Below are 19,869 nucleotides of genomic sequence, written 5' to 3' on the forward strand. Positions count from 1 at the left end.
TTGTTTGTTTCTCTTTATGTTTTTATTACTCTTATTTCCACATTTTGATTACTTTTTTGATTACTTTGTTTATTTCTCTTTATATTTCCGTATTTTTAATTTACTTTTTAATTATGTTATTCTTTTTATTTTTTTCTCTTTATATTTTCCATTTACTCATGTATTATTTTAGTCCTCGTCATATTTACACATTTATTTATATTTATATTTATATTTATATTTATATTTATATTTATATTTATATTTATATTTATATTTCTTTTGCAGATTTATTTGTTTTATGTAAGGAAAACATGTGCAATATCCATCAAAACAAACGTCCTGTTGCTCTAATGTGAGTCACATGGTCAGCGTCGTAGCCTAGGAGAAGTTTTGTTTACTTCCGGGTTGTCGGAGAGGAAAACAAGACAGGGGCACCAACACGCCCACGACACCGAGCAAAGCGGATTAAAGTCCCGCTGCAGAGATGGCCGGGGAGGCTGAGGACGACATACCGGGTAAATAACGAACATTATTTCATTATTTTACACTCCTGTGCGTTTATAACGAAGAATTTAAATCTAAAATGTCCGTTAAATCATCTTTATCCAGCCAATCAGATAGCTTGGTTTAGCTTCTGCTTTAGCTCGCTGCTAACGGAAAATAAACTGTTTTTATTCACTTTCTCCTCCTCAAACCGTCAGTTATTCATGTTTTATGTCTGTGCTTATCCCTTTGACTTGTTTAATATTTTACCTTACAGTTTTGTTCCCCATTTATTTGACTGTAAAGTCGTTAAAAGTTCGTTTTGAAACGTGTTGTTATTAAATATTTATACAGTTTGTTTCTGCCTGAGAATCCTCGTATTTAATGTGTTACTATGTGATGATCAGATTGTGTATTTGTTGTGGTGGTTCTAATAATGTTCTGTGTCAGTTCGTCTCCTCATTTGGTTCCTTCTCTGTCAGAATCAGGAGCAGTTTTCACATTTGGAAAGAGTAAATTTGCCGACAATGTTCCGAGTAAGTTCTGGTTTAAAAATGACGTCCCGTTAAAGGTGGCCTGCGGGGACGAACACACCGCCTTAATAACAGGTAGGACACTCTGGGGAACCGTGTTTATATTTGATGTTCTGAGAATTTATGTGTGGGTTCTACTGATTCTGTTTAATGAGCACAGAGTTAATAATATTGGGCGAGAACGTGAGGGTTCTCCTCTCTAGGGTTTTCTTTTGTGAGAGGTTCTACAGGGAAAACTTCTATGGCTCAATGGTTCCACTGAGAACCCTCTGTAGGGGTTCCATTCAAACCTTATAATTGTGCTAACAAGACGCCGCCCAAGCTGTTCTACCGGGAACCCTTTACATTCCAATGGTTTCCTGTAGGATCCACCTGTGGGGTTCTATTGAAAATGTTTTTTTATATTTCAAGGGTTTCATCTAGAACCCACCCAGGGGCTTATACCGAGAACCCTTCCATATTCCAAGAATTTAATCTGGAACTCATCCAGCTCATTCTACAAAGAATCTCTTTATATTTTATTGGTTTCATCTAGAACCCAGCCAGAGGGTTTTACTTAGAACCTTTTTGTATTCCAAGGTTTTCATGTGGAACTCCTCCGTCCATCATTTTAATAATCTATATAATTAACAGAGTTGAAATTGAAAAAAAAAACATCTTTATGCTTTCAGCAATCTTTCTTTCCTCCAAAAAGGGTTCTTTCAAAACAAATGGTTCTGGGTAGAATCTCAGCCCTTCAGGTGGAACCCTCTAATGTTGTGTCTCTTTAAACCAGCTCAGTCAGTTTGTGTGTTTTTGTGTCCACAGAAAATGGGAAACTCTTCATGTTTGGCAGCAACAACTGGGGTCAGCTCGGCCTCGGCTCCAGAGTGACTGTGAACAAACCCACGTGTGTCAAAGGTGGGTCTCTAAACGGTTCCTCTGTCCTGTGTTCTAGCACTAGAAGAGACAGTGTGAGAGTGTATTGTTGTGTGTGAGTGCTGCCACTGACAGCTGCTCTCAGGAGGGTCCAGAGAAGAGACGCAGACTGTTTCAGTCACTGGTTCATCTCTAAATTTAGAAGAACACAGAACGAACGATCAGAGATTTCAGAGTTTTTATCATGTGACAGTAGAGGGAGAAGAGTCCTGCTGAAGGGGAAACCAGAGATTTGAGACCATTGTAATTCCAATCTGGAGGGTCTGTAATCTGCTCTAATCCAGAGACACACAGACAGACTGACAGACGGGTCAGTCATCACATTTCTGTGTTAATATGAGATAATACAGAGTTATTGAAGCGCGCTCTTTACAGCTATTTCATAAATGTTTGTTTGGTCATGTATAAAATCATTTTAGATCTTTTGCAGTAAGTATGGATTTAGTTTAGATGATAAGAGAAAAGGTCATCATGGTTGTAAACCTCGGCTTTAAAGGGGACCTATCATGCTCACTTCCAGTTCTAGGCTTTACTTTCACTGGTTACTGGTTTTCACAGTTTTAGAACTTTTACTCACTGATTTTGATGAAAGTAGATGGAGAAACTGGTGAAACTTATTCATGTCATTTCCTGATGGACGGGCCTTATGTCTTGCCAAAGTAACCACTAATTGCTGCTAACTGTTGCTGCAGTTGTCTGCTAACTGTAACTACAGTCAGCTGTTTAGCTCAGTTACACTGTGGATGTATAAACAAGAACCTAGAAAGGGCATTTCTGCACAGACTTGCCTTCCAATTTAAAATTCCTCACCAGCCCAAAAACATTTCCTCCACTAAGTACAGAAAAGGCTAACTGAGCTAAACAGCTAATGGCAGCTAATTTACAGGTAGCAGCAGTTATTTTTGGAATAAGTACAGCTGTGTGTCCACCAGGACAAATTAAACTACCAAGAGTTCAGGCAGAGCAGCTGCAGGACATCAGGGGAAAACCAGAATATATATTTTCCATAGAAACGTTGTTGGCGTTGTACGTGGAGCAGACGATCAGTACGGAAATCTGTGACAAACTGATGTTAACTCTCTGTTATAAATAGAAATGTTTGTTCATTAAATAAATGTTGATGTGTTTAATTTCAGCTCTGAAGTCAGAGAAAGTTCATCTTGTGGCCTGTGGAAGAAACCACACACTGATCTGCACAGGTCAGAGTCTCAGTCTGATCAGTTTATAATCACATCTAAGATCAATTTTAAACACGATCGACAGATTTAAAGGGCCGGTGTTGTTTCCTCATTTGTTCTCTGTGCAGCTCAGGGGAACGTGTTCTCCTGCGGTGGGAACAGTGAGGGTCAGCTGGGCCTCGGTGACTGTGAGGAGAGGACGTCCTTCTACAGGATCGACAGCCTGGATTCACACGGACCAATCAGAATGCTCGCTGCTGGTTCAAACACGTCCGCTGCTCTGACAGGTCACAGTCACGTCCTGAACGTTTCCAGTTTTCATCACTAAATTAGATCTTTAAATGTAAAAATTTAAATAAATAAAAATGTTTTTTTTTGTTTTTAGTTTTCAAATTTTGTCACTAAATTAAATTTTTACATTTTAAATAATTTAATCATGTTCTCTGTAAAAAAAAAAAAAAATAGAGACTGTAGGTTTTTGAGTAAAATTAAAAAGTAAATTAGTTTTTTAAATTAAACATTTTTGAGAAAGAATTGTATTAAATATGTATATTTGTGTCTGTGAGTTTTGTCAGTAAATTAGATTTTTAAATTAAATGTTTTTGAAAAAGGATTATATTTAAATTATAAACTGTTAGCAGATTTAAGAACAGCTGATGTAAAACGATGCATTCACTTGCTGTCGGTCACAGAGAGCGGGAAACTGTTCATGTGGGGCGACAACACGGAGGGTCAGATCGGTTTGGGGAAGGAGAGCCACGCCTCCACGCCACAGGAAGTCAGCGTGGGACAACCAATCAGCTGGGTCTCCTGTGGATACTACCACTCTGCCTTCGTGACAGGTGAGCACAGACCAGGAACAGCTGCAAAGGATTATGGGTATGGGTGGTAAAATAAACAAATGAGATCCCAGAAGATTCCTTGTTTGTTTCATTTAATTAAATAAAAAGATCTAAATGATTTTTCTTTGTGTTCCTAAAAACACAAAGCTGTGAAATGATTGGTTTTCATGTGTGTGTGTGTGTGTGTGTGTGTGTGTGTGTGTGGGTGTGTGTGTGTGTGTGTGTGTGTGGGTGTGTGTGTGTGTGTCAGTTGACGGTGCTCTGTACACGTTTGGCGAGCGCGACAGCGGTAAACTGGGTCTGGGCACCGACCAGCTGCCACGACACAGAGTCCCTCAGCGGGTGAAGAGCATCAAGGCGCCGGTGGTGCAGGTGTCGTGTGGCGGGGGACATACGGTGGCCCTGACAGGTAAAAACAGAAAACTGTAAGACTCTAGATTTGTCCCACATTTTTACTTTAATGGAAGTAAAAAGGAAAAATTAATTAAACTCCGGATGAAGGTCATTAAGATTTCTACAATTTCAATTTAGTTTTTCATTTTATTTTTTGTTTATTCATTTTTGTATGTAGGTATCTACATTTCTATATTTATATTTATTTTCAAATATAATTATTTATTCTGATTTTGACGCTTTACTGTCATGTTCAGCGAATTATGAAGGACCAAAAGTACTATAATCAAAAATACATAAAATATATGATTCAATAAATAAATTAATATGCCATTAAATGCACTAAAATGATACTGAGAATAAATGTAGGCATGAATTCATTTATAAAATTGACAGAAATTGATATTTCTGTTTTAATTGGTGTCTATTTTTATTTACTATTTCATTAATATTCATTTTCTCATTTTATTTTCCATTTGATTTATTAATCTATTAATTTTTGTTAACGTGTTCTTTGTCTCTCAGAGGACGAAGTCTTCACGTTTGGTCTCGGACAGTTTGGACAGCTTGGTCACGGAACGTTCATCTTCGAGTCACGGCTGCCGCGGCCCGTCGAACACTTCAAGAAGGGACGAGTTTGTCATGTGACCTGCGGGGAAAACCACACGGCTGTCATCACAGGTGAAGTTTATTTTACAGCCACCATCTTTAAATTTAGTCAAGTTTGTCCTTAAACCCCAGAGTTTTCACTGGTTTCTTGTTGATGAAAGTGTTGTTTTTATTTCTCCAGACGGCGGCTTGTTGTACACGTTTGGAGACGGTCGTCATGGTAAACTGTGTCTGGGAGAAGAAAACTTCACCAACCAGTTTAAACCGACTCTGTGTCCACGATTTCTCAAATACAGCGTCCAGGCTGTAGGTGTTTCCACATGTCTCTGCTTTTTATAATTTTATAATAAGATGTTTTGTAGGACTTTTCTATTTATATTTTATGCAGTTGCTTTAAACTTTTAATATATTTACATATTTTATATTTTACTTTTTTTTATTTTGATTTGGCTACTGACTTTTTTAAAATGAGAGGTTAACTGTGTTGTTGTCCAGGCGACGTGTGGCGGGTGTCACATGGTGGTGGTGGCACGGCCGCGGGATCAGAGCTGCAGTCACGTGACCCTGGAGGAAGACGACGTGACAGAAGATTACCTGGAGAGGCCGTACGTGGAGCTGCTGGGGGACACGGCCGACTCGTCCAGCCTGCAGAGGAGCCTCTCTGCTCGGGTCCGCAGGAGGGAGAGGGTGGGTGGAGATCCAGTGATACAACAGGCACCAAACAGCGCCGACAGAAAACACGACACAACAGAGTTTGATGATGTGTCTCTTCTTTCAGTCCAGTTAATAATTCAACCATGCTGAGCCATCATGAGTAGGCTAACTAGGCTAGCCAACCTTTTAGCTTGCAGGCAAACAATATAACATTTTTCCTTTTTAGCTACCTACCAAACTAAACAACTTAAAAAAAAAACTTTTCAGCCAACTAGCAAACAATGCTACATTTTAACTTTTTTGCTAGCTCATAACAATATGTTTTTTAACTTTTTAGCTAGCTAGCAAACAATATGAAGTTTGTTTTTTACTTTATAGTTAGCCAGCAAACAAACAAGCTAAAACTAGCTGCTGACTAATCAGACACTCTCCTAACCCTCTCCCACAGGAAAGATCTCCGGACCAGTTCGGCACCATGTTCCGCACGCTGCCCGCCATGACGCCTGGTTTCCTCCACCCGCCGCTGCCCGTCTCCAGCCAGACCATCCCGCCCAGACTGCCTCCACCTGAGCTGAGCCACAGAAAGGTGCTGAACGGCACTCACCAACACGGAAGCGCAGGGTCAAACCAGCAGGGTACCTACCTCACCTCCACCTCCTCCACCACCTCCTCTTCCTCCCTCTCGTTTCCTCCTGATGACACATATTAACACACAGATTGTCGATCTGTTCACACAAATAACATTGAAATATCAATCAAATAAAGGCCATAAAATATTTGAAACCAGGCTAAAAAGGAAGATTTAAGATTTGAGTTGAAGTTTAACACTTTCAGGCTGCTTGAAATGTAAAACATTTAGAGTAGAGACAAGATTTCTTCACTTTCTGAAGGATAAAAAGGTTTATTTGACACCCTGGGGTCAGAATGTTTTGTAAAGTTTGCTGTTTTTGCTCACTAACTTTCTGTCCCGTTTCCTCCATCGTCAGAGCAGACAGGGGGCGAGACAGACAGCGTTGTGGAGAGCCTGACGGACACCGACAGCGTTAAAGGCCTGGGAGACACCACAGACTTCCTCAACATGGTGAGACATCAGTGAATCCATCCTGACTGATACCTGAGAGGTAGAAAACTGTGGATTTTACTTTTGTTTTTATTCCTCTTGATAGACACATGTGATGAAGCTGGACCCCAGAGATAAAACACTCACTCTGTCTCCAGTTCAGAAGGTAACTCACACACAGATTATTGATCCCTCACGTTCCCGTCATTCTTCACTCATTCTTCCTGATTTTCTTTTTTCTTTTCTTTTGATTTCTCTGCATGTCTCTTTTCCTCTCTAATGCATGCCTCTCTTTCATCCTCTTCTTGCTCTCTTGTGCCGGGGATAGAGGAAGGGTAAGCACAGTAAGACCAATAAAGGCCAGAAAGAGAGCAGTTTCTCTTCAACTTCTCCATCTCAGAAGAGTGAGATGGCCTCCCCTCGCCGGGCGTTACCCACCGAGCTCCTGAGGGGCCACAGCACTCGCTCTCTGGGCCCTCAGAGCCCGCAGAGACAGAAAACAACCAGTCAGAACAAAGAGAATCTGATCATGGCCGTGGAGGAGCTGCAGAGGAAACCCAGTAAAAAAAACAATCCTCCGAGTGTAGGCGACATCAGGAAGGCGGCGTCCAAACAGCGGCTCAGGCCGTCTCAAGGGAAAAGTCAGCTGATAGAGGTCGGCAGGACGCCGTCAGTCTTGAAACAAAATCCTGAAACCAGGAAGATTTCAGGTGTCAGCACTGAATCTGCAGTGGCAAAAGCTAAGCAACCCGTCAGAGTTAAAAGCAAACCGATAGTCGTGCAAAGTGTGGGAGTTAGCTCGCCAAGTAAACTGAGTGAAACCTCAAATTCTAAAGAGAGCTCAGATTCATCTAAGAAATCTAAGAATGAGAAAAACAAAAAAGAGGCCAAACTTGCAAACACGACACAGAAAAAGGCATCAAATCTCAGCCTGCTTGCTGGAGCGGCCTCTCTCGCAGCAGGATCGGTATTAATGCACGAGGTGGCATCCAGAAGCCACTTTAGGTCGGCGTCGCCATCACCATCCGAGAGCAGCTGCGGCGTCCAGAAAGACAGCAGAAAGTCGTGGAGCGAGGAATCAGAATCCTACGCTGCAGATTTTAGCAACAAATCCGCCGTCAGCATCAACATTATACCTGCGCCAGAAAGTCCTGAAGTTGAGACGAGTCAAGATGAGGAGGAAATGAGTCAGGATGACAAGGAAACGAGTCAGGAAACAAGTCAGGGTGACAAGGAAACAAGTCAGGATGAAGAAACGAGTCAGAGTGCGAAGGAAACAAGTCAGGACGAAGAAACGAGTCAGGACGAGAAGGAAACGAGTCAGGAAATGAGTCAGGATGAGAAAGAAACGAGTCAAGACGAGAAGGAAACGAGTCAGGAAATGAGTCAGGATGAGAAGGAAATGAGTCATGGTGAAAGTGAGGACAGTCAAGAGCAGACAGACTCTGCCACAGTCAGACATGAGGAGGAGGAGGAGGAGGAAGGACAAAGAACAAGTGCAGACATAAGCGAGGAAGAAGAGGAGGAGGATGTCAGTCACAGTATCGAGAAAGTAACAGAAGAGGAAGAAGATGACAAAGACAGTGACACTCTTCAACCAGAGGACGAGTCGGACACTGATGTGGACGATGAGGAAGATGCAGAGGAGGAGGAGGAGGAAGAAGAGGAAGCAAGTGGAAGTGAGAGTGAAGATGAGACTGAAGGGAAAGAGAGCAAAGGGAGTGATGTAGAGGAGGAGGAGGAGGAGGAAGAGGAAAGTGAGGAAGGGTCAAGTCACGAGACAGAGAGCAAAGGAGGAGAGTCTGAAAATGAGGAGGAAGATGAGGAAGAAGAGGAGGGGGATTTGGAAAGTGAGGAGGAGGAGGGTGAGAGTGAGTCTTTAAAGGCTTCAGAGGAGAGTGAGACAGAGGGAGGAGAAGAGGAAGAGGAGGAAGAGCAGAGTAGTGCTGAGGAGGAAGAGCATAGCGAAGAAGAAGAGAGTGAAAGTGAAGAAGAAGAAGAGGTGGAAGAGGAGGAGGGGGAAGAAGAAGAAGAAGAAGGAGAAAGTGCTGAGGAAGAGGAAGAAGAAGAAGCAGAGGTGGAGGACGAAGAAGCAGAGGAGGAGGAAGAAGGAAGCGAGGAAGAGGAAGAAGAGGCTGAAGAAGAAGAAGAAGAAGAAGAAGAGGAGGAGGAAGAGGAGGAGGAGGATGATAAAAAGAAAAAGTCTTCTGAAGTCAAAAGACAAAGTGTTAAATCTGGAGGTAAACTCCGGTCAGGGGTCAAAGGTCAGGCAGCAGGCGAGGAGGAGGAGTTTTGGGACGATGTGTTACCTCAGTACCTCAACCTGAAATAAATCAAACAAATCATTCAAATTATTACTTTGATTATTGATTAATTAGTCAGTATTTTTATTGATATCTGTCGGTGTCGTGTTTACAGTTTGTCTCTCGTTCATGCAGGTTAAAACAAACATTTTTCCTGAATTTTCATGTTTTGCACACATTTTATTGTGTTTACTAGAACTCCGTGCATCTGAAAGTATCTGAGATCAGTCAGCTGCTCAGTCTTCATCAACCTGTTTACAAGTTGGTTCCTGAGATTTAAAGAACCGAGTCCCCGTGTTTTCTGCTTCTCCTCTCACGGTGCCTTCATGCTCATTTTTATTCCATCATTTCTGTAATTCTACATGTAATTAATGCATTTCCAATTTACTTTCTGAGCTGCTTCTCTCATGCTTTTGTAATCCCATCCATTTGTTTGTTTACCTCTTTTTGTGGCAGCTGAAAAGTCTGTATGTTTGGGTGAAAGAAAATTGCTTGCTTGCTTTTTCTATTGCCTTTTATTAAATTAGGTGTTTTTAATATTGCATTATGACCACTGCACAGTCAGTGTTTACTTATATTAACAAAAATATCAGCTCTTAAATATTCTTCTGTTGCTGCTGCTGCCATTCTTCTACCTGCTTGTTTTTACAGTTTTTATTCATTTCTATGTTTATAATAAATAATATTTCATTTCATTCATTTATGTTGTTTCTGTATCTTTCCACTGATCTAACAGAGGCTATAAATGTACGTAAAGTGTTGTGGGAACATCTCTGAAACACTAGAATAATACTATTTTAAGTTCTTGTGTTTGAAGAGTCACTGTAAAGTCAGCTCGTGGTTTCCATGAATACACTCAGAAAAGTTTTGGGGCTGCTGTCAGAGAAAAGACATTTCAAGAATAAAGTCACAGCGTTTTGATCTTTTTTTTTTCAATCTTTGCTCTTAAGTCCAGCTGTGCTCCAACTGCTGCTTCAAAACATGTCAACATTTGTAGTATGAAGACTTTCTTTTTGAATTTACATAACTTTTTCCACATAAAATCACTTTAGCTTGTATAATTCTGATTTAACTAACTTAACATTATAATTTCTTCCCAAAATATTTCACCTCTTTGGATTCTAGGGCTGCAACAAACGTCTGTTTTCATTTTCAATCAATCTCAATTTTTACTTCATGTTTTCGGTGCCATTTGTTTTTCTGTTTGTCCACCAGATTACAGAAAAATATTAGCCTGATTTTCATGAAATTATTGAAAGGATGTAGCACGGACCAACCCAGTAAACCCAATAAATTTTGTAGTGGATCTGAATCACAGGGTCGATACACAAATAGTTTGTCACTTTTGTTAATATTGAGAGACGGGGCCTTTAGCCGAGGTGGAGGTCTGCTCTTTCTGAGTGTTCTTCTAATTTTCTCTTTATTCAGTAATTTTGTCTTTGTCTTTAAAAATGTCAGAAAGTGGGGAACGATGGCCGTCAGAAGTTCCCAGAACCCAACGTGACGTCTTTTGTTGTTAGACCATGGAGATTTTCAGTTTACAGCAGTTTTTCTTCTTTTTTTTTTTGAGTGTTTGATTGCACAGTTTATGGATCAGGTGGGGTTTGTTTTCTTCTTCTTGTCACTTTATTTCTGTTTATAATCCCTCCTGTAATCCCTTCCCAGCATTCCCTGCTTGTAGTTCTGAACAAATCGGTGCTGTTTGTCAATTTATCTTTTTTTGAGTCCCAATAGCATTTTTTCCCACCCTGTACCTAAACTCTGTGTATTGGCTGATATAGAGTGCATTACAAACACATGGATTTAAACAGCTGTGTAGTTGTGATATCAGTGCTATTATTGTTGTATAGTTTAAAAAATGTAAAAAAAAAAAAAAAAAAAAAGGACGCTGCTGCCGCCTGCTCCCGTTTCCACTTCCCTTTTTTCCTGTCCTGTCCCCTGATGATGGACCTTGATTAGTCTCAATCTGAAGTTATTTTATCGTGTAGAATAAAATCTGAGGATGAAAACTTTGTCCAAATCAAATTCAATCATGACCTTATCACATCTAAATTTGTCTTTCATGTCTTACATTCCCTCTTTTTGTCAGGATTTGACCGAAGGGTTTGCTCGGACTCAGAGTGCAGGTGAGAAGGAAGGAGAAGAGGGAGATGATGACGAAGGAGAGAAAGAGGAGGATAATGTTGATGAAGAGGAGGAGGAAGAAGAGGAAGAGGAAAATGATGCTGAGATGGAGGGGGCGTCTTCGAGTTTGGACGATTCGGCAGAGAAACCAGCAGAGGAGACTCCGAGTTCTGTACGTTTGTTTATGTATTTATTTGGTTGATTGGCTGGTTGTTCAGTTGGTTATTTGTTTAGTTTGTTATTTTATTCACACTAACATGTAACATCTGATCTTTCCAGAAGCCTGAGGAGCTGAAAGAAAAGTCTGTTCCTGATGGAGAGCAGAAAGATGACAGAGGTTTGTTTAATCACCTGCATGACTGAAGGAAAAGTTTGGTCTGTTATATTCAGTCTGTGACTGATCTACAGAAAAAGATTTTCACTGATTATTATTTAAAAAAAAAGACTAGCAGGGCACTAAAGGGTGAGTTGTAAGTCAAACTGACATTTTATCGACAGGAGCTGAAGTCAGCGAGCAGCTCGACACCACAGGTGAAGAAAAGACAGACGACAGCGCCAAACCAGCCAATGGGATGGCAGACGACAACTCCAAGAACCAATCAGGCTCCAACAAAAAGGTACAAGAACATAAGCTGAAAAGTGAAGAAACGAACAGGAACATTTAAAGGGATAGTTCAGGGTTCAGGGAGTTCTCTAATGGTGACAAGCCAAAGAACCCTTTATGGTTCTAGTCAGGTTCTTCATTTCTCAGAATGTAGTTATCTGTGTGAAGCTGCAGTAACAGACAGGAGTCTTTGTCCTCTCAGCTGTCTCTCTTCAGACGGCTGTCTTCCTCCAGGTCCAAGCAGAACAACGACAGGGACCAGACCCAAACGGAGGCTGCCGTCCACAGGGACGCTGCAGCCATCCAGGGAGAACCTCCCTCCCCTGCTGCTGATGGGAACAGCCAGAATGCAGAGACAAACAGAGGAGGAGCCCAGCAGAGATCGGTACCCTCTGGAGCCCGGGGTCCTCGCTCCGGAGCCTGCACCATCCTTTGATCCCAGGAGAAAGACTGTCTCTCAGGGCCCCTCAGTCATCCTGACAGGTCCAACCAAAGTGTGAACAGGTTCATTAGTCCCACTTAAAGGGCCCCTGTGGAGTTTCATCGTCAACAAACACTCAGTGTTACTCATCATCCTCGAGGTCTGACAAATGTTTTGAGTGCATTTTCTTCCTATTTTATTCCTATATGCATATTAAAGGGATAGTTCGGATTTTTTGGCGTGGGGTTGTATGAGGTACTGATCCAGTCAGTGACTATTTTCATTGCTTTTCTTTTGACACCTGACAGTTTTTCAGAGGAGAAACCAGCATTATATAAGTCAGATATCAGTGTCTCCAAACTAACCAAACTCCATAGGTAAAATGAGTAATTTTACCTCACAGAACACAGGAGTTGTTGGTCTACTTCTGCCTCAATCTGTTAGTTTGTTGGTGTTATATTGCAACCTCTGTGAATCCAAACTGAACTTTTAAAACACAGAGGTCACACAATAACACAAACTAACTAACTAACTGATCATGGCGACAGTAAACCAGCAACTCCTGTGTTCTGTAAGGTAAAATCGCTGATTTTTTCAATGGAGTTTGGTTGGTTTGGATTGAGTGATATTTGGCTTATATGTCAGTGATTTCCAGTCAAAAAAGGCTGTTTGACCTAAAAATAAAGAGATGAAAATATTCTATATCTGATCTACTGTAGGTACTGTAATGTGCTGACTATTAATAAGTACTTCTTACAACCCCACTTGCAGTCTTCTTCTTCTCTTCCTTTGTTGTTAAAACTCTACAGGGAACCTTTAACTGTGTTTTTGAGTGGTTCCCCTCAGGGATGATGGTGCTCAGGATCATCGCAGCTCCTCATCCTCCTCCTTTATGTCCACCTGAATCATTAACTGTGATGCTGCAGATTCGTGTCAGTTCTACCATCAGTCTAACTGGGATAAAACACTTAAAGGGATAGTTCAGATTATTTGTAGTGTGGTTGTATGAGGTGTTTACTTAACTTTGAAATAATCCAAACTATCCCTTTAACTTGAGTATTCCTTTAAATCTGAACTCTGATTGGTTTTCTTTGTTATGATGTCATCAAGCCTGGTTGGTCACCTGACAGGATGCCAGGTTTGCAAGTGCAGCTTTAAATCAACCAGTCTGTTCACAAGTGACCCACCGCTGAGCCTCCTCCTCCACCAGTTCGACCAGTATCACCATGTTGCTGGGCAGGTTTTGAACTTTATAGTTTTGTAGTTTTTTTGTTCTGTGGCACATATTTCCTTTCCAGCAGCTGAGCCTCTGTGTGTGTGTGTGTGTGTGTGTGTGTGTGTGTGTGTGTGTGTGTGTGTGTGTGTGTGTGTGAGTTTTAAACTGTGAGGATGTAAATAATCTTATTTATTGTGACCTGGTCCTGGAGCACATTTGCACTTTTGATGTGATCTGTTTGCATCAGTTTTATATTCTGACATGATAATCTCATTTATCTTTGTTTTTTATTATTTGGATTTTTGTGATATCAGTAAAGCATTTTGATATAAAGCTAAACATGGGTCCTTTTGTTTCATTTGGAAGTTTCAAAGTTACACATCAGCAGAGTCAAAGTAAAATACTTTTTTCCCTGGGTTTGACCTCTCAGACTAAATTCGGGCAAACACTGGGTTGGGACCCTCAGGTGGATCATGTGCAATTTTATTTGGATCCTCAAAATAAATAAAATACTTTGGAGGAAATTATGCAAATGTAATATTTATATCTGCAGTACAGCTTTAATTATAAAGCATTTAAATGTGTTTTACTGATGAGAGGAAAAAAGAAGCTGTTAATTCCATTTAAATGCACTAATTTTTTTTTCTCATTTATGAAGAAGCTAAAATGTCTGTTATTGTTTTCCTGATAAGAGGAAACAACATTCAAATTTCTATGATCTCAGCTTTTTCAATGTGAATATTATTTGTTTTGTTTACTCCTCCTTTAGGAAAGTCAACTGAAAATGTTTGGGCTGTGAGTGAAACGAGGACGTCATCTTGGACTTTGATCAACATCTTTAAACATTTGATGGACCAATCAATTAATTGATTAATGGAGAAAATAATCGACAGATTGATTGACTGATCATGACAATAGTTGAAAAATAGGTGCAAATATCTGGAGCACCTATTTTTCAATTATTGTCACATAAGAGAAGAAGAATTTGTTTTGGAATCATCAACCAATGACTGAATTGGTAAAAAAAAAAAATTGGCTAACACTTGACGCATTGTATGAAAAAGTATCTAAATACCTTAGTTTTTAATGTAATTCAATTAATTAATTCATTAACTAATTTTATTCTATATTTATTACAAAAATGCAATCACATTTGAAGGTAAACACATTTAAATAAAGTTTTCGTACTGAAAATAGGTGCCAAATAAAAAAAAATAGCACAGCCAGAGAAGAAGAAGAAGAAGAAGAAGAAGAAGAAGAAAGAGAAGAAGAAGAAGGAGGAGGAGGAGGAGGAGAAGGAGAAGAAGAAGAAGAAGAAGAAGAAGAAGAAGTTGTTGTTAACGGCCGCATTTCATGTCTCAGAGGTGAGTCATTATTTCGAAGTAAGATCACAAAACGTGCTTCTATTTATTTATTTGCATTTTTTTCACATTTTGTGGATTTGTAGATCGAATAAACTTGAGTGAATCAACGTATACCAGCAGGGGCCAGCAGTTAGCCAGCTAACCGTCTCTTAGTTCTTCAAGTCTAAACACATACTTTCAACGTAGTATCACAAAATATGAGCTAGTATATGTTTATTTGTGTCTTTGTCGCGCTTTGTGGGTTTATTAACCGAATACGCAGATACGTGTCTGTACCAGCAGGTGTCAGCAGTTAGCTCAGCGGCTCTTCTTCTTCTTCGCTGCTTTTTCAAAAAGTCGTCTGTTGACAGATCACAGGAAACCCACAACACCTCCGTCTTTTTCTACCAGCAAGTTCGCTTTTTCTTCTGTTTTAATCTGGAAAAATAAAGACTGCAACCACCGTGGACCCGCTGTAGATGACAGGGATGGAGGAATATCACAACGGCAACGAGGTTTGTCTTTAAATCCACTTATATTTTCTGTAAATCATGCTAGAAAAATAGCTAGCTAAATCCTGGCTAGCCACCCTAGATAGCCACTCCTAATGTTAACAACATCTTAGATGATTTTTGATGCTAATGCTGCAGTTTACCATGTAAGATCATTATATAACATTGTATGATATATCCAGAATTACCAAATATCACCTGTCAGTGGTGTTGAAAGTGATATTGTAACTGATATTGTAGCTAACTGACTTTAATCTAAACTGTTAAGCTTAGAAATGAGGTTAATGGTGTTGTATGTGTTTTAATCTCATACTGTATCCTTGTTACTTCTTACTGTACTTCATCTTCAGTGGTTGAGGAAGTATTGCGATCTTTGATTATAGTAATTTTAGGCTATATCTAACGATTATTTTCATAGCCATGTAATCGGTCGATTATTTTCTTGATTGATCAGTTAATATTTGTTTGTTTTAAAATGTCAGAAGATGATGAAAAATATTTATCAGTGTTTCCCAGAAAGATTTAACTCACAGTTCAAAGTTTTAGGGGGTAAAGAGACCAGACTTTTTTTTTCTTGACTCCAATGACTCAACTATTAATCAACTTTCAAAATAGTTGGCAATTAATTTGACAATTGATTAATAATGGATTAATTGATGAATCATTGCAAATTTACAAAATAAGTACAATCAGATTAATAGGTAAATTTATTTATTTCGATATTGCAGAGAAAACAGAAAAGAAAATTTATATGAATATAAAAATAAGTTACAATATACATTAAAATAGCTTCATACAAAATAAGAGGAAAAATCTTTTGTATTTTTGCTTGAAAAATGACTGAAACAATTATTCGATTATGAAACAGTTGGCAGCTTATTTTCTTTCGACTGATTAATTGACTAATCGTTACATCCGTATTGAGTAAATGTAGACGTAGTTACTGTTGATTTTAGTACTTTCTGATGATGATGATGAATCACCTGCACCGACTCATTTGTGTGTTGTCTATTTTTCAGGGCTCGTTCAACTCTGACGAAGCTGATGGAATCGTCAAAGAGGTAAGAGTCAACCCTCTGACATCGGGTTTCCTTTAGTTTCCTCCTCTGAAGAATCTTTAAAGTTCTTAAAATCTTTGATACTTTTCTGACACTAATTGTGGAGGGAAATATTCAACAGTTTGTTTCTATTTTCTCCATAATTTCAACCTGATTATTCAGTTTGTTATTAAGTTATTTATTAAGTGTAATCATTTTTTTTCAAATATAGTTTTTTTTTCTGGAGCGTGTGTCACTGGTTTAACAACTAAATCAACCCAAAGGAGGTGCTGTGAGTGTTTGTAAAGATATCCAATCAAAACACTCGGTCGATGTAAAATTAACAAGATTCTTCTCATACATCTGAGTTTTTTCTAATAAATTTTAGGTTTTAAATTGGTGAAATTTATATTAATAAAGATCACTGTAATCTTAGAATATCTGAGTCTTTCTCATAATTTTTTTTTCTTATAAATTTACTACTTAAATCTATCAGAATATTTTTTTCTCATTAACTGTAACACACTTTCATCCGGTTAAACTGGACTATTTTTTATTGCAGAGGTTGAACATTAGATTAAATTAATAAATTATCCTGCTACTTTTTCAGGGTTGTGGCAGCAGTGAATATTCCCTTTATTTTGAAAGGTTAAGATCCTGTGCTTCTGCAGAGGTGATTCTTAACCAATCTGTTTCAGGGGTAGAATTAGTATGTTTTTAGATGATGTTAGAGAATGTCAGATCCAAAGGGTTGCAGTTTGCAAAACATGAGTCAATAGTGGCTGAAAAATGTTTTTAAGATGTTTTTTTTTTTCTTTCAGTTTTTACAAAAAATGCTTGTCAGGACTTTAGAAAACACATTACAGAGAAAAAAAAGAATGACAGAGAGGACCATAATCAATGTGTTCCAGCTGTAGTCGAGGTTCTAACTGGAATATTTAGTGCAGAACAGTGTTTTCTCTTTACTTCAGTCCCCTCAGGGTGGAACAGCACCCAGTGACTTCCACATGACTGTGAACACTGAGATGATTATCTGTGTGTGTGTGTGTGTGTGTGTTTATCTCAGTGTATCGAGAACGTTGTGGGCAGTGACGACTACAGCCAGGGTCAGGTGAACAAATGGACTGCCAGCATCGTGGAGCGCTGCCTCACACAGCTCGTCAAACTGGGGAAACCGTACAAATACATCGGTATGATTTGTGACGTTAAAATTCAAATTTCTTCTCCTTTCCAGTTCCCACAATATATTTTTATATTTTTCAGAAGGAAGAGAATGAGTTGTAGGTGTGACTGCAGCCAAATCTGATACAGATGTTCTATGTAAAACATTCAAAATAGAAAACAAAACAGAACAAAGTGTTTATTGTGACTGTTTGTGTGCACAGTGACATGTGCTGTGATGCAGAAGACAGGAGCAGGACTCCACACAGCAAACTCCTGCTACTGGGACACCGCCATGGACGGTAAGCACAGTCTCCACCACTCACACTTTATGAAAAAAAGACATCAGATAATAACATTTTAGGGATAATCAATGATTAGGTGTGTGTGGAGGTGAAGAACCGATACCACAGCTGGAGTGCTGATGTCAGAGAAGTCAGTCAACTTTTAACCTTTCAACATGTTTCTTTGATCTCTGATGACACATCGTGGTCGTTTTATGATTTATTACAGTAAATATATTACAGATTTCTCCTTTAAGTCCCAGCTGGGTGAGCCTCCACTCCTCCTCACTTGTATTTCCTTACTGTTGAATGTGATTCCAAAGTATGATTTGATCTGGTGGTTGGTGCACCACAGGCAGCGGCGGTGTGATGAGGTTGGTGACTGATGTGGTTCCTTCAAAAAATACCACAATTTTTTCTCCATGTTCTCAGAGAAAATCAATATTTTTTGGCTCATAAATTTACAGCTTTAATCTGTATGGGTTTTTTGCATCTGTTAATACCATGGCCTACCAGGCACGGGCCCAGGGGTCCAAAGGGTCCAAAGGGCCCAAAGGGCCCAAAGGGTCCTCACCTGCAAAATGTAATTCATAGACACACAAATGGACTACAAAGAAACAAATAATGACCATGAGTAGATACAAACCAACTGCAAAGACACACAAAATAACTTAAAAATAAGGAGTAAAAGCAGCGCTTAAGACACAAAACAACTAGAGAGAGACACAAAATAACTTTAAAAAGACACAAAACAACCACAAAGTGAGTGGTCTGGCTCCTAATGTAGGAGACATGACGTTTCTGCACAGGGGCCCATTGTCTTTGGTTCTCTTCTGTTTTCCTGATTTACTCTGCTTTTGTCTTTACTGTTCCACCATGTTCTCCTCTGTTCTCTCTCTCGTGTTTGTGTTCTCACCTGCGTGTCGTTGTGTCTCTGCAGGAAGCTGCACAGTGAGATGGGAAAACCGCACCATGTACTGCGTAGTCAGTGTGTTCGCTGTGGCTATTGCATAGGACACACACACACACACACACACACACACGCACACTTACACACGCACGCTGTCCATTAACGACCACCAGTACGACCAGAGTGTGACCTGCAGTGTGTTCCCGTGTCCAGCAGGGGGCCACCAAGTGCCACAGAGTCAGCATCCACACAGCTGTGTTTCGTTGTGTTTCAGCCTTCAGATGCATGTGAACATCATCATCATCTTCATCTTACTGTATTTATCTTTTCATGTCACTGCAGTGCTTTAATATTTATCACTGACGCCTGACAGCATGAAGCAGCTGTAAACAACATTTACTTTGATTCTTCTTCTGTGTTTTCGGATGTTTATTTCGTGTTGTCATGTCGACAAGAGAAAGAGGGTTTTTGTACTTGGAGCGGTTTGCTGCAGGAAAATAAACATGAAGACATTTATGAACAAACAGCTGTGGTCACTCATTTATTTTCTTTTATTTCAATGATTTTGCACCTAATGTTGAGAATATTTTGATTTTATTTTTTATATTTCCTCAGTTTCATTTATCTTGTGGTTTTCGTGATTATTCCAGGGTTTCTACAGCTTCTTAAAATGTTTCAGATAGAATCATCTGAATTTTAGGCCTGAAATGGCTTAAAATACCCTGAATATGATTTTGAAAAATTATCAACTTTAAAATTTAAACCCTTAAAAATTTCCTTAACTTCAGTCTCACTTTTAAATGCTATTTGTAAGAAACCTACAGAACATTTGATATATATATACACACACACGTATATAAAATTAGTATTGGACATTTGCAGTTTGTGCAATTTCAGGAAAGACCTTGAGCTGGAAGAGGTTGTATTCTGCCGAAGAGATTTTTATCCTGCAGTGTCCTTCACATGAAGGTTTTTTTTTAGCTGCTTTTGTCCACAGAAGAACATGTTTGCATCAGAGTTTGAGACTTAAAACCAACACAGAAAATTGAACTGGACACCTGCTCTGAGTGTCGACTGTTACAGATTGTAAAATGACATAAAATTCATATGGAGTTCTGTCCGGAGCTGATAACTGATCTGGATGGATCACTGAGTGTTGGGGGAATTTAAAAATAGAAAACCAATTGGGAAAGTGATTTTTGTTTACACATCGTTAGTTACAAAATCTTTTCAGCTGAAAAGTTGCAGCAACAACTCACTTAAAGGTCAAATTTATTCTCCAAAAAAGGATTGGCTGAAAAA

General features: G+C 39.3%; 2 protein-coding genes across 4 annotated transcripts; both read left to right on the forward strand.

The window, feature by feature from the left end:
- The first annotated feature begins 201 nt into the window (after positions 1-201).
- On the forward strand, positions 202-12,551 carry rpgrb (retinitis pigmentosa GTPase regulator b). Of its 3 annotated transcripts, XM_084713812.1 has the most exons (17): positions 223-497; positions 948-1,073; positions 1,806-1,898; positions 3,053-3,115; positions 3,223-3,381; positions 3,787-3,936; positions 4,187-4,345; positions 4,855-5,010; positions 5,120-5,244; positions 5,434-5,625; positions 6,041-6,227; positions 6,579-6,673; positions 6,759-6,818; positions 11,045-11,251; positions 11,359-11,416; positions 11,578-11,696; positions 11,886-12,551. In XM_084713812.1, the coding sequence occupies exons 1-17, from the start codon at positions 467-469 to the stop codon at positions 12,117-12,119; spliced, it is 2,214 nt and encodes a 737-aa protein (XP_084569938.1). In that variant the 5' UTR covers positions 223-466; the 3' UTR covers positions 12,120-12,551. The 3 variants fall into 3 exon arrangements, with proteins under 3 accessions (XP_084569937.1, XP_084569936.1, XP_084569938.1); XM_084713811.1 differs by lacking the exons at positions 11,045-11,251; positions 11,359-11,416; positions 11,578-11,696; positions 11,886-12,551 and adding an exon at positions 6,981-9,255 and having other exon boundaries at positions 202-497; positions 6,041-6,178; positions 6,584-6,673; XM_084713810.1 differs by lacking the exons at positions 11,045-11,251; positions 11,359-11,416; positions 11,578-11,696; positions 11,886-12,551 and adding an exon at positions 6,981-9,255 and having other exon boundaries at positions 203-497.
- Positions 12,552-15,005: 2,454 nt separating this feature from the next.
- On the forward strand, positions 15,006-19,091 carry LOC146304962 (dynein light chain Tctex-type 3-like). Its single transcript, XM_084713829.1, has 5 exons — positions 15,006-15,178; positions 16,195-16,236; positions 17,279-17,402; positions 17,598-17,675; positions 18,598-19,091. Exons 1-5 carry the CDS (start codon positions 15,143-15,145, stop codon positions 18,669-18,671), a joined length of 354 nt encoding a protein of 117 aa, XP_084569955.1. The 5' UTR covers positions 15,006-15,142; the 3' UTR covers positions 18,672-19,091.
- The last annotated feature ends 778 nt before the right edge of the window (positions 19,092-19,869 follow it).

This window comes from Lutjanus erythropterus, chromosome 24 (assembly GCF_056507025.1).
Source record: "Lutjanus erythropterus isolate fLutEry1 chromosome 24, fLutEry1.hap2, whole genome shotgun sequence".
NCBI lineage: Eukaryota > Metazoa > Chordata > Actinopteri > Lutjaniformes > Lutjanidae > Lutjanus > Lutjanus erythropterus.

What these genes read in the sequence shown, in the direction of transcription:
- rpgrb (XM_084713810.1), top strand. Translation starts at nt 467, where the DNA reads ATGGCCGGGGAGGCTGAGGACGACATACCGG. An exon ending in GGCTGAGGACGACATACCGG is followed by an intron (nt 498 to 947) that starts GTAAATAACGAA and finishes CTTCTCTGTCAG; the next exon opens with AATCAGGAGCAGTTTTCACA. An exon ending in ACATACGGTGGCCCTGACAG is followed by an intron (nt 4,346 to 4,854) that starts GTAAAAACAGAA and finishes TTTGTCTCTCAG; the next exon opens with AGGACGAAGTCTTCACGTTT.
- LOC146304962 (XM_084713829.1), top strand. Translation starts at nt 15,143, where the DNA reads ATGACAGGGATGGAGGAATATCACAACGGCAACGAG. An exon ending in CTGATGGAATCGTCAAAGAG is followed by an intron (nt 16,237 to 17,278) that starts GTAAGAGTCAAC and finishes TGTTTATCTCAG; the next exon opens with TGTATCGAGAACGTTGTGGG. An exon ending in GAAACCGTACAAATACATCG is followed by an intron (nt 17,403 to 17,597) that starts GTATGATTTGTG and finishes TTGTGTGCACAG; the next exon opens with TGACATGTGCTGTGATGCAG.